Here is a 13901-nt window from a genome sequence, read left to right as displayed (position 1 = left end):
TCGGCTGAGCCACTGATGGAGCCTCCTGTGCTGAAGCAGAGATATCCGTGAAAACCTGACCTGTTGATGACCCTTGAGGACTGGAGTTGCCCACCCCTGTTACAGGGACGTACTTATCAATGCAAAAATGGAGCCATTCTGGAGCTAAATAACTGCATCATACAATACTGTATATATCAAAGAAATAACGTTATGGAAATCCGTGGCGCATACAGCATGAATCAAGGCAAAAGTGCAGAAATTCATGGGCAACATAATGGAACCACACCGTATGTATCAAAAACTTATTGGATTTTCTCTTTTGATACACATGGTGCGGCGTTTCTGCCCTAGGAATTGTACCACTTTTGCCTTTATACATATACCCCAATAGGTTGTTTTTTTTTATCTTTTCTGACACCGCGTTCAGGTTTTTTTTTTTGCCCCAGAATTGCTCCACTTTTGCCTCGATACAGACCCCGAGACAGTCGCTCTGATCTTGCCATTACTTCTCGGTGCTTTGCGAAAAGGTTCCAATGCTCCCATCCTGACTTACCACAAGAATGAGCGTCCCGAGGCACTCGGACAGCGCCTGCCGCAGCAGCTTGTTCCGGATCCTCAGCATCTCCGACACCCTGTTGACAAACTCCTTCTGGCGCCCCATCTCAGCCGGCTCCCGTGTGTAACCTTCTGCGGGGAGAGAAGTGATGCTGCTGCTTCAGCTCTCAGCTGCTCAGTCAGGGCAACTACTACTAGAGAAGATGATGTGTCTGTGCTTATAAGTTCACACACACGCTCAGCCACCTCCCATGCAGCTCTAAGTGACACACCTCTCCCAAGCACCACGCACGACAACCTTGTTATTTTCCTCTTCCTATAGAGCGGGCTGGGTGTTTTCATGTACGTTCAATGACTGGGAGAGTGTGGGATTCCCATTAAATCTGCAATCATTAGGAGACAAACAAGACTGGCTTTAGGTTGAGCACAGAGTGTAAGCCTGGGAGTCTGCGTTAAACCCTGCGTGTCCCAGGCTCGCCTGTAACACACAGTGACACAGAGCAGAAGAGCCCTTTCCCTCTGTAAGGGTTTTAGTGTTGGGGCGCCATTAACCCTTTCGTCGCTTGACGAGGTCTGCAGCACATTGCGGAGTGAGCAGCCGCTCGCTGCCAGGTGAATGTGTTGCTGGCACCTTTGGAAGTGAAGGGGTTAAGGGAGCAATCCTACGTGTGTGTTTTTTGTTAAATAAATCAGTTCTGTAGTGTTAGATAATACTTACTACATTTTTTTTTTAAATTCATCTTAGTACCATTTTTAATGAGTTTTAATATACTAAGCATGTTCTGAGTTCTATAGCAGGTTTAGCCCACCTCCCCAAGATCTTCGCAACACTTTCCTGTTTGTGATCCTTTGTTGCCAATGTTCCCAGCAGTTTCAGCTGCAAACTGTAACAATAGATCATGTAACCTTAGTAATGTTACCCCTGCCTGCCCAGCTCCAAGGGAGTTTACAAGTTAAAGGAGGTACTAGCTTCTCCGGGTGCATTCCTTAATCCAAACTCATGGTTCCCGCGGTTGGGCACGGTCCTTCCAGGAGATAGGCAAGGTGTTAAAGGATGGGCGCCAGGCGTTTAGTAGCTTTGAATAAAATTAATCTTTATTAATGGTTGTAACATTTTCTTCCTCTCAGAGGTTGGTGAGGAGGCACATCACTTATTAAAACTGTACATGCCCTTCTTCTTCTTCTTCTTCTTCTTCTTCTTCTTCTTCTTCTTCTTCTAATAATAATAATAATTATTATTATTATTATACCTTTGTAACTTGAACTCTAACATCTTCTACATCACTATTAAAATAATACATACCCCAGCTTTTATCTGTCCATCTATCTATATATATTTTTATCTAGTAACCACGTATCTCTATGCTCTTTGTTGTATCCCCACCTATTTCTACCTAGTTACCAGAATATAATTCTTGCTTCTTTTTCCTAATCCTCACCTGTCCAAGTTACTAGGGATACTATATATATATATATGTTACCCTGACTTTGTTACCAGGTAGAAGTACTAAATGTACCTATCTTACTCCTATCCTGAACTAGTTAACAGGTGTACCTTCTCTACGTGTCTCTATATTACGTCTACCCTGACCTAGTTACCCGGTATACCTTCTATGTGTATCTATACTGCTGCTAACCTGACCTAGTTACCAGGTGTAACTTCTATGTGTCAGTATACTGCTGATACCCTGACCTAGTTACCAGGTATACCTTCTATGTGTATCTATACTGCTGCTACCCTGACCTAGTTACCAGGTATACCTTCTATGTGTATCTATACTGCTGCTACCCTGACCTAGTTACCAGGTGTACCTTCTATGTGTCAGTATACTGCTGCTACCCTGACCTAGTTACCAGGTCTACCTTCTATGTGTCAGTATACTGCTGCTACCCTGACCTAGTTACCAGGTATACCTTCTATGTGTCAGTATACTGCTGATACCCTGCCCTAGTTACCAGGTATACCTTCTATGTGTCCGTATACTGCTGATACCCTGACCTAGTTACCAGGTATAACTTCTATGTGTATCTATACTGCTGATACCCTGACCTAGTTACCAGGTGTACCTTCTATGTGTCAGTATACTGCTGCTACCCTGACCTAGTTACCAGGTATACCTTCTATGTGTCAGTATACTGCTGCTACCCTGACCTAGTTACCAGGTAGGTATACATTCTATGTGTCAGTATACTGCTGATACCCTGAACTAGTTACCAGGTATACCTTCTATATGTCAGTATACTGTTGCTACCCTGACATAGTTACCAGGTATACCTTCTATGTGTATCTATACTGCTGCAACCCTGACCTAGTTACCAGGTGTACCTTCTATGTTTCAGTATACTGCTGCTACCCTGACCTAGTTACCAGGTATACCTTCTATGTGTCAGTATACTGCTGCTACCCTGACCTAGTTACCAGGTATACCTTCTATGTGTCAGTATACTGCTGATACCCTGCCCTAGTTACCAGGTATACCTGCTATGTGTCAGTGTACTGCTGATACCCTGACCTAGTTACCAGGTATAACTTCTATGTGTATCTATACTGATGCTACCCTGACCTAGTAACCAGGTATACCTTCTATGTGTCAGTATACTGCTGCTACCCTGACCTAGTTACCAGGTATACCTTCTATGTGTCAGTATACTGCTGCTACCCTGACCTAGTTACCAGGTATACCTTCTATGTGTCAGTATACTGCTGCTACCCTGACCTAGTTACCAGGTATACCTTCTATGTGTCAGTATACTGCTGCTACCCTGACCTAGTTACCAGGTATACCTTCTATGTGTCAGTATACTGCTGCTACCCTGACCTAGTTACCAAGTATACCTTCTATGTGTATCTATACTGCTGCTACCCTGACCTAGTTACCAGGTGTCCCTTCTATGTGTCAGTATACTGCTGCTACCCTGACCTAGTTACCAGGTATACCTTCTATGTGTCAGTATACTGCTGCTACCCTGACCTAGTTACCAGGTATACCTTCTATGTGTCAGTATACTGCTGCTACCCTGACCTAGTAACCAGGTATACCTTCTATGTGTCAGTATACTGCTGCTACCCTGACCTAGTTACCAGGTATACCTTCTATGTGTGAGTATACTGCTGCTACCCTGACCTAGTTACCAGGTATACCTTCTATGTGTCAGTATACTGCTGCTACCCTGACCTAGTTACCAGGTATACCTTCTATGTGTCAGTATACTGCTGCTACCCTGACCTAGTTACCAGGTGTACCTTCTATGTGTCAGTATACTGCTGCTACCCTGACCTAGTTACCAGGTGTACCTTCTATGTGTCAGTATACTGCTGCTACCCTGACCTAGTTACCAGGTATACCTTCTATGTGTCAGTATACTGCTGCTACCCTGACCTAGTTACCAGGTATACCTTCTATGTGTCAGTATACTGCTGCTACCCTGACCTAGTTACCAGGTATACCTTCTATGTGTCAGTATACTGCTGCTACCCTGACCTAGTTACCAGGTATACCTTCTATGTGTCAGTATACTAGATACACATAGAAGGTATACCTGGTAACTAGGTCAGGGTATCAGCAGTATACTGACACATAGAAGGTATACCTGGTAACTAGGTCAGGGTATCAGCAGTATACTGACACATAGAAGGTATACCTGGTAACTAGGTCAGGGTATCAGCAGTATACTGACACAAACAAGGTATACCTGGTAACTAGGTCAGGTTAGCAGCAGTATACTGACACATAGAATGTACACCTGGTAACTAGGTCAGGGTAGCAGCAGTATCTAGTATCTAATACCTTCTATGTGCAGCAGGTATCCCTGTTCAGGGGACACTGAATTCTACTGATTTTTTTATACTTGGTATAAACAGTGCCCTGCATACCTATGGCACCTACCTCATCTTGTGATACAAATGGCCTCAAACTAACTTTTAAAACAATCAACTGTCTCTATCTAACTATACTTATTTACCTATATCTATTTACAGTGAGCCCTCTTCTCAGCCCTTCCTCCTGAGTTCTGAGGTAACTCCCTTCCCTCCGTCATCCTTCAGTCAGGGGTGTGGTTTCACTCCCTCTGTGATTGGCCAGCTTAGTTCTCACGCTGCCTACTGTAGTAACCCCAATGCGGGGGGGGGGGGCGGTTACAGTAATATAAGGATACATTGTAGCTGCTGAGTTACACTGACTGAAGGATTAATTCAAAGTGAAAGGCAGCCATTTAGTGAACCCTGGGAAGCAGGATTTTGCTGATCGATGACGGGAGACTAAATCGATCTGCAGCTTAGGTAACTAGTTTTCAATAAAAGTAATCAAAGGCTGCATATACAGTATTAAAGCAAACAAAAAGATGTGTTTCTTTTTTTATGTGCTGCGTGGATTACCTCTTTAAGGGTAATTTAAAAAAAAAAGATAAACTCTGCGAGAAATATAATTTAGTGGGGTATCCAATATGTTACCCCTGGCTCTGGCAGGGAGCGTGTAACATAATAATCATTCTGTTTGCATGTTATCTTGTATCTTCTTGTATATAACTCTAGCTATGTACAGTATTATGCAGCGCTTTACAGATTTGGTATTGTATGGTCCCGGAAGGATTCTGGTGCTCAGAAGTATTGGGGGCACGGGAGATGAATCACTGAAAATAGCACTTAATATACAGATGATGAAATCCGGGGCTCCTTTGTAACTTCAATAATCAAGGGTATAAAGTCAAGCTTGTTAATAGTAGATAACGCCTACCTGGGACCTTCTGATTGGAAGATAACTTTAACTACCAGGAACAACAGCACAATACATTTATTCAGCTAATGCATACATAAGTTCAGCCTTGTACCCACAAGTGGAATCTCCACAAACAGTGCACAAGCATACACGTGAGTCATGAGTCTCGGCGCAAAGTTCAGCTTTCCTATCTTGCCTTCAAATACTTTCTGGGCAAGCTTCCCGCCTATCTGAACAAGCTCCTCACCCCTACCACATGCAGCACTAATCATCTGAGATCTGACTCCAAAAGACTGTTCATGGTCCAAAAGTTCAACAAAGTATCCGGCCGCTCCTCCTTCTCTTACCGTGCACCCCAAAACTGGAACAATCTACTGGAGACTCTCACAGCCACCACCAGGTCACGCTTATAGTGCCGGCGACAGCGATGCGACGTTGCGGTAAAACAGATGTATTGACGGCTTGGTCGGGATCACTGGAAGTCACGTCAATTTGATTTTTCCAGCAACCCCCGCGTGACATCAGCGTCGCCGGTACTATAAGCGCGGCCTAAGTTCTTTCAAAACTAAAGCTGTCTCATATTTTAATCTGGTCTGTAACTGTTACATACGCCTATAACATATATTATCTCTGCATGAACAGTTAATGTATTGTACAGTATATAATGTATAACCCTGCTCACTTAATGTAACCATGTACTTGTCATCATAACTCTATGCCCAGGACATATTTGAAAACAAAAGGTAACTCTCAATGTATTACTTCCTGATAAAACATTTTATAAATAGATAAATAATTCTGTATATCGTTGGGCAGGGCGGCCAACAAGGGGGGAGTGCCAGGACAAGCGTCCCGGGCCCGGGAGCTGTAGGTGGTAGGGTTGCCAGGTATTCAGTATTGAACCGAACTGTCCTGTATTTGGACATTCTGTCCAGTAAAAAATGAGAGGTAATACTGGAGATGTATGTGTCCGGTATTACCTCTCTGGGCATAGTGACCTGACCGGTTGGGGAGCCGCAGGATTTCAATGTGCAAGGCTGTTGGTAGGGGGCAGGGCAGCATTCTTCCATCCTGATTGGCTGTTGCTGGGTAATGCAGCCAATCAGGAGGTGGTTTTAGGAGCCTGGGGGTGGGGCAGAGGAGAGGAGGAAACAACATGGAGCGGAGAGGTATAAAGGGGGTGTGTGTATGTGTGTCTCAAGTGCATTGCACCTTTCACCATTGTTCCCAGTATTTTTTGGAGAAACACCTGGCAACCCTAGTAGGTGGTCTGGCTGGCACTGGAATTTCTTTGCCCGGCTGCCGGTCCACTCGTTGCTGCCGTACCCAGCACTCCCCAGCTGTGGGCCTCCCTCACTATCCCATGCCAGGCCTTACTCTGACATCAGTGCATGCCATAAGCTAGAATTGACAGGAGGCCCTCAGCAGCTTGGGGAGAGACCATCCCCAAGGTAAGTGTGTTTGTATGTATTTGGGAGGTGGGGGGGGGGGGTTGTATGTATTTTGGGGTTTAGGGGGGTCTTCTATGTATTTGGTGAGTGTTTTTGGTATGTATTTGGGTGAGGGTGGGTTGTATGTATTGTGGGTTGGATTTTTTTATATGTCTTTGGGGGTTGGTGGGTTTTGTATGAATTTGGGGCATGAATGGTTTGTATGTGTTTGAGGGGGGTGTTTTTTTGTATGTATTTGGGATGTGGGGGTGGAGATTTTTGTAAGTATTATGGGGTGGGGATTTTGTATGCATTTGGGGGTGTGGGTTTGTATATATTTGAAGGGGGTGGGGCTTTTTTAAAATGTATTTGGGAGGTGGGGGTTTTGTATGTCTTTGCCGTGTGGGTTTTTTATATGTATTTGAGGGGGGTGGTGATTTTTGTATTATTTGGGAGGTGATGGGGGGATTTTTGTATGTATTTGGCAGGCTTGAGGTTTGTATGTATTTGAGGGGGTTGGGTTTTTTTTGTATGTATTTGGGGGATGGGGTTGTTTGTATTTGAGGGGGGTTTGTATGCATTATATGTGAGGGGGGTTTGTCTGTATATGAAGGTGGGTTGGGTTTTGTATGTATTTGGGGGGTGGGGCTTTTTGTATTTGGGGTGTTTATATGTATTGGAGGGGGGTTTGTATGTATTTTGTGAGGCAGTTTTTATTGTGGGGGGGACTGTGTGCATGTGGCCGGGATGGATGAGACAGAGAGTGAGAGGAGAGAGGGGGTGTAAGACAGGGAGTAAGGAAGAGAGAGGGGTGAGAGGGGCAGAGTGAGTGAGGAAGGGGTAAGACTGAGACGGGGAGATAAATACATGGGGAGAGGGGGGATATAGAGGAGGGGATCGCTAGAAGGTGTGAAATGGGGGAGCTTGCAAAATAGCCGACATGACGGGGGTGGGAGTGGTTAAAACTCTAGTCCCAGGCCCCGGGAAATCGGACGCTGGGAGCTCCTCATTGTGCAGGATCTGCTCACTACTGGAACAGGGAAGACTATGCACTGGTATGAGGCACTGCCAGACAGAAACAGAGAATCGAGAGGTAAACACCATTAAAAAAAAGGTAATAGGTAAAAAAAAAAACAAAGGTAAGTGAAACCCACCAACTCGTCTGGCGCATCAGCGCTTTATCGAACCACACCGCACCAGGACACTGTTTTTCCAGTCACAGATTTGGCCTCATAATTAAATACGAGGGATCACGTTGACAGAAATTAGACGTTCTTTCTTTGATAAATTTGGTGCAATTCTTTTACACGGACACTTCAGCCAGAAGACTTTAGTAAATAACCCCCAATGTATCAAGGTAAAAAGGGGGAGCAATTCTGGGGCAAAATAACTGCACCGTGTGTATTAAAGAATAAAGTCCCATTGAAACCAGTTGGATTTTTCTTCAAAACATCTTAGTCCTTGTGTATCAATGGACAGAGAAATGTGCTCCCATTTAGCTCCAAAATATATACCAAACCTGTCTCTCCAGTTTCTTACATAAAGAGCAACATCGTTAAATATCAAGATTAAGGTCAACTCAGAGCGTAAGGAGAAAAAGTGACTCACACATGCAGAGAGTTTGATACATAGGATTATAATCTGTGCCCCATGTAACTCCTCCCCAACTCCTCCTACTGACTCTCCCTAAGGTGCAAGCTGGGGCAGAGACACAGAATATGATACATCTCATTATAATCTGTGCCCCATGTAACTCCTCCCCAACTCCTCCTACTGACTCTCCCCAAGGTGCATGCTGGGACAGAGACGCAGAATGTGATACATCTCATTATAATCTGTGCACCATGTAACTCCTCCCAACTCCTCCTACTGACTCTCCCCAAGGTGCAAGCTGGGGCAGAGACGCAGAATGTGATACATCTCATTATAATCTGTGCACCATGTAACTCCTCCCCAACTCCTCCTACTGACTCTCCCCAAGGTGCAAGATGGGAGAGAGACGCAGAATGTGATACATCTCATTATAATCTGTGTCCCATGTAACTCCTCCCCCAACTCCTCCTACTGACTCTCCCCAAGGTGCAAGATGGGAGAGAGACGCAGAATGTGATACATCTCATTATAATCTGTGCACCATGTAACTCCCCCCACCTAATCCTACTGACTCTCCTCAAGGTGCATGCTGGGGCAGAGACGCAGAATGTGATACATCTCATTATAATCTGTGCACCATGTAACTCCTCCCCAACTCCTCCCAGGGCCGTCTTAACATATGGGCACGCTGGGCAGTTGCCCGGGGGCCCCACAGCATAGGGGGGCCCCACGCGCCTGTCCCATGCGTGCTCACCAATGCTCTCCCCCCCGCCCGGCACCCCGGCTCCGCTTGCTCTCCCTCGCCCGGCACCCCGGCTCGCTCTTAGGGTTGCAGGGTGTCCGGTATTCGGTTCCCCTGTCCGGTAAAATATGAGAGATAATACCGGATATGGGATAGCGCAGGGCTGCTGCTGCAAGGGGGCTAGGCAGCTTCTGATTGGTTGCTGCTTTGTAATTCAGCCAATCAGGAGGTGGCAGGAGCCTGGGGGGTGGGGCCAAAGAGCGAAGGAAAAGCATGCAGCAGAGGTGAGGCTGTGTCTGTGTGTCTGAGTGTCCTGTCTGTGTGTGTGTGTCTCAGTGTGTTTCTGTCTGTATATGTGTGTGTCTGTCTATCTGTGTGTGTGTGTCTCAGTGTGTTTCTGTCTGTATATGTGTTGTTTCAGTGTGTGTCTCAGTGTGTGTCTGTCTATCTGTGTCCTGTCTGTATATGTGTGTGTATCCGTGTGTGAGTGTATGTGTGTGTCTCAGTGTGTGTCTGTCTATCTGTCTGTGTCCTGTGTCCCGCCTGTATATGTGTGTGCCTCAGTGTGTGTGTGTTTGAGTGAACGTCTCAGTGTGTGTGTGTGTGTGTGTGTGTGTGTGTGTGTGTGTGTGTGTGTTGACAGACAGTACATACAGTACTGGCAACTTTGTTTAATTGCTCACTCACCCTTACTTTTCTTTTACTATACTAACAGTCTTCCCATTTTCAAGATCTATTAAAAATAACCAGCATTGTAAATTCTCAGAAAGGCTCCATAACTTAGCTCTCATCACAGCAGCTTTGCAATCTCTGCAGCACCCTTACTTACATAACTCAGCTCTCATCACAGCAGCATTGCAATCTCTGCAGCACCCTTACTTACATATCTCCTCCCTCATCACAGCAGCATTGCAATCTCTGCAGCACCCTTACTTACATATCTCCTCCCTCATCACAGCAGCATTGCAATCTCTGCAGCACCCTTACTTACATATCTCCTCCCTCATCACAGCAGCATTGCAATCTCTGCAGCACCCTTACTTACTGATCTCAGCCCTCATCACAGCAGCATTGCAATCTCTGCAGCACCCTTACTTACAGATCTCCTACCTCATCACAGCAGCATTGCAATCTCTGCAGCACCCTTACTTACAGATCTCCTCCCTCATCACAGCAGCATTGCAATCTCTGCAGCACCCTTACTTACTGATCTCCTCCCTCATCACAGCAGCATTGCAATCTCTGCAGCACCCTTACTCACAGATCATCCCCAAGAAGGCAGAGCAGGTTACTTATTCAATTGCATGATTCAATATGCAATGTAAGGCCTCGGGCATGGTGCCTCGGGCCGCGCTGATCCGCGCTCCTGCTCTCCTCGCCTGCTCAAACTGGAGCTTTTTTGTGTCCTGGCAGGCGAGGCAGTGAGCGCGCTTTGGGGGCGGGGCGGAGGCGGAACGGAGGTGGGGCTAGTCCCTCGCTCCCATTGGATGTGTGCGGTCCAAAATATCTGAGCCTCTGCACGCATGCGGAAGCGGCTGCTAAAGCCGCGCTGATGACAGATGCAGGGGGTAAGTGCATCTGCTCAGCGCGGCTCAGCACGGCTCAGCAAGGCTCACCGTACTATGTCCCAGGCCTAAAGCTGGATTTTGAAGTCTAAATTTGAAAGCTACTGTACTGATAATGACAGGGAGGGGGGGTTGAGAGGATGAAGGGATTGGGGGTAACAGAGGATGAAGGGAGGGGGGATGGGGGGATGAGAGAGGATGAAGGGAGGTGGTGAGAGGACAAGGGGGGTGAGAGGACAAGGGGGGAGAGAGAGAGGATGAGGGGGTGCAACAATCTTGGAATTTGTGGGAGGAGCAGTTAGATCAGTATTGCTCGCCATGTACAGTATGACTGCAGGTCAGTTATTTATAAATGATTTGAGCATTACGTAATTTGTTCTAAATTTCATTCCAAGCATGCACCAATTTGCACCAATTTGCACCAATTTGCACTATTTCATATTCTATTTCCTAAAACAATCCTCGGAAGGGCGCTCCCTCCCAAGACTCTGCCCCAGATTTTTTACGAAATAGAGTATAAATTGGTGCAAATTGGTGATTACTTGGAGTGAAATTTAGAACAAATGCCATAACAGTCAGGTCATATATAAATAACATTCTTCCCCACCAACGATTCTCGCGCGTCGCACCTTTCACCATTGTGTCCAGTATTTTTGGACAAGCCACCTGGCAACCCCACTCGCTCTCCCCCCGCCCGGTACCCCGGCTCCGCTCGCTCTCCCCCGCCCGGCACCCCGGCTCCGCTCGCTCTCCCCCCGCTTGGAACTCCGGCTCCGCTCGTTCTCCCCCCGCCCGGCACCCCGGCTCCGCTCGCTCTCCCCCCGCCCGGCACCCCGGCTCCGCTCGCTCTCCCCCTGCCCGGCACCCCGGCTCCGCTCGCTCTCCCCCCGCCCGGCACCCCGGCTCCGCTTGCTCTCCCCCCGCCCGGCACCCCGGCTCTGCTTGCTCTCCCCCCGCCCGGCAACCCGGCTCTGCTCGCTCTCCCCCCGCCCGGCACCCCGGCTCCGCTCGCTATCCCTCTGCCCGGCACCCCGGCTCTGCTTGCTCTCCCCCCGCCCGGCAACCCGGCTCCGCTCGCTCTCCCCCCCGCCCGGCACCCCGGCTCCGCTCGCTATCCGCCCGCCCGGCATTCCGGCTCTGCTCGCTCTCCCCCCGCCCGGCACCCCGGCTCCGCTTGCTCTTCCCCCGCCCGGCACCCCGGCTCCGCTCGCTCTCCGCCCGCCCGGTTCCGCTCGCTATCCGCCCGCCCGGCATCCCGGCTCTGCTCGCTCTCCCCCCGCCCAGCACCCTGGCTCCGCTTGCTCTTCCCCCGCCCGGCACCTCGGCTCCGCTCACTCTCCCCCCGCCCGGCTCCGCTCGCTATCCGACCGCCTGGCATCCCGGCTCGCGTAACAACCGCTCGCAGCCTAGCAGTGCAGCACTTCCGGTGCCTGCTGCTGCTAGTGAGCGCCTGGGAGGCTGGGAGCGACAGTGTAGGCCGGGCCCTGTGCACTGCTTTGCCCGGGAGCCCCTAATGTTGTTAAGATGGCCCTGACTCCTCCTACTGACTCTTAGGTGCAAACTGGGGCAAAGACACAGAATGTGATACCCTCATTCTCTCCCGTCTCGATTACTGTAACCTCCTGCTGTCCGGCCTTCCTGCCTCTTCCCTGTCACCCCTACTATACAATCTATCCTAAACACTGCTGCCAGAATCACTCTACTCTTTCCTAAATCTGTCTCAGCGTCTCCCCTGCTGAAATCCCTCTCCTGGCTTCCTATCAAATCCCGCATCTCACACTCCATTCTTCTCCTCACTTTTAAAGCTTTACACTCTTCTGCCCCTCCTTACATCTCAGCCCTAATTGTTCGCTCTGCACCATCCAGACTCTTGCGTTCTTCTCAAGGATGTCTTCTCTCTACCCCCTTTGTATCTAAAGCCCTCTCCCGCCTTAAACCTTTCTCACTGACTGCTCCACACCTCTGGCATGCCCGTTCCCTCAATACCCGACTAGCACCCTCTCTATCCACCTTTAAGACCCATCTTAAGACACACTTGCTTAAAGAAGCATATGAGTAGAACCGTATACACATGATACATAAACCTTGGCCCCCTGCAGACGCACTTACCAGAACTCCCTCCTTCTGTCTCTGTACGTCCTTCCTACCTACCAATTAGATTGTAAGCTCTTCGGGACAGGGACTCCTCTTCCGAAATGTTACTTTTATATCTGAAGCCCTTATTCCCGTAATCTGTTATTTGTATTATTTGTTATTTATATGATTGTCACATGTATTACTACTGTGAAGCGCTATGTACTGTACATTAATGGCGCTATATAAATAAAGACATACATATATACATACATATATAATAATCTGAAACACAAAAAAAAGCCTGTAACAGACCATGAATAAGAAGTGCTAAAACCAGTAAAGTAAAGTGTACAGAATCAACACTACTGGCGGTGCTAGGGATGATAAATATGTGTGTAGCCCTGGTTCCTAGCGAACACAGACCACTACCATATGCTGTATAACCTGTTGGCTCACAGGGCCTGAGCCTCCGCCACGGAGAGCCTGGGGTACGCACAATACTTATAACTTGGTGCAGCGCCTCCACCTGCGACAGCTTCCGCTCGAGGGGAAGTGGGTCTTCGCAGGAACTTATACACATTAATACACACACAGCAATATACCTTACCAATATACTTTACTTGTAGCAACCATAAGCTTTATCAACAGGTGTCCCTTCCTAGAGGAGACACTACTATCAGCGTCCCGCCGAGCGCTCACTCTCCCCTTCCATTCACTGGGTGATCCCACCCCGTGTCCAGTTCCCTCTTGGAATACGTCCCCCACCCTCAAGTGAGACAGTGAATGTATATATATATATATATGTGACTGCGCAGCCACCGTGTCCTGAGTGAATGATGGTACCGTTGGTGCACTTGAAGTTTACCTGCCGGGCACTCCTGTACCCGGTCCTGCAACTATCTTCACAAAGGATCGGTGTGGGCATAGATGACGTCACCCATAGGTATCCGGGGCGATCCCACCCAGACACGCTGCAACTTGGTAGCGGGGCCTGGTCCCAGACCTCCCGCTGTCCCGGTAGCGATCGTGTAACTATAAGGGAATCCGGAACCTGTCTGTGGCCAGTCCCTAGCTCTGCTTCACACTACTGGGGCTCAGGGCCTAACTGGGCCTGGGGCATGCGGCCTAGGTAGGGGGCGGACTGCCTCCCTACACCGGAGCTCCTTCTCCTTCCTCCTACAGCTAGCTCTGACCCAACGTGCGCGCCACCACTTCCTTTTCCTCCCTTCCTAGTACCTGATTG

General features: G+C 48.2%; 1 protein-coding gene across 1 annotated transcript in view; it reads right to left on the bottom strand.

Annotated features, from left to right (window-relative positions):
- The window catches only part of AQP3 (aquaporin 3 (Gill blood group)), a 44002-nt gene extending 43255 nt beyond the window's left edge, over positions 1-747 (bottom strand). Inside the window, exon 1 of the mRNA XM_075583397.1 lies at positions 536-747. Within this exon, the coding sequence (XP_075439512.1) occupies positions 536-643 (108 nt within the window). The 5' untranslated portion in view covers positions 644-747. The remainder of the gene's footprint in view (positions 1-535) is intronic.
- Between the last annotated feature and the right edge of the window lie 13154 nt (positions 748-13901).

Source organism: Ascaphus truei, chromosome 1, assembly GCF_040206685.1.
Source record: "Ascaphus truei isolate aAscTru1 chromosome 1, aAscTru1.hap1, whole genome shotgun sequence".
NCBI lineage: Eukaryota > Metazoa > Chordata > Amphibia > Anura > Ascaphidae > Ascaphus > Ascaphus truei.
The sequence above is the reverse complement of the archived record's forward strand: the minus strand, read 5'-3'. Positions and strand labels throughout refer to the sequence as shown.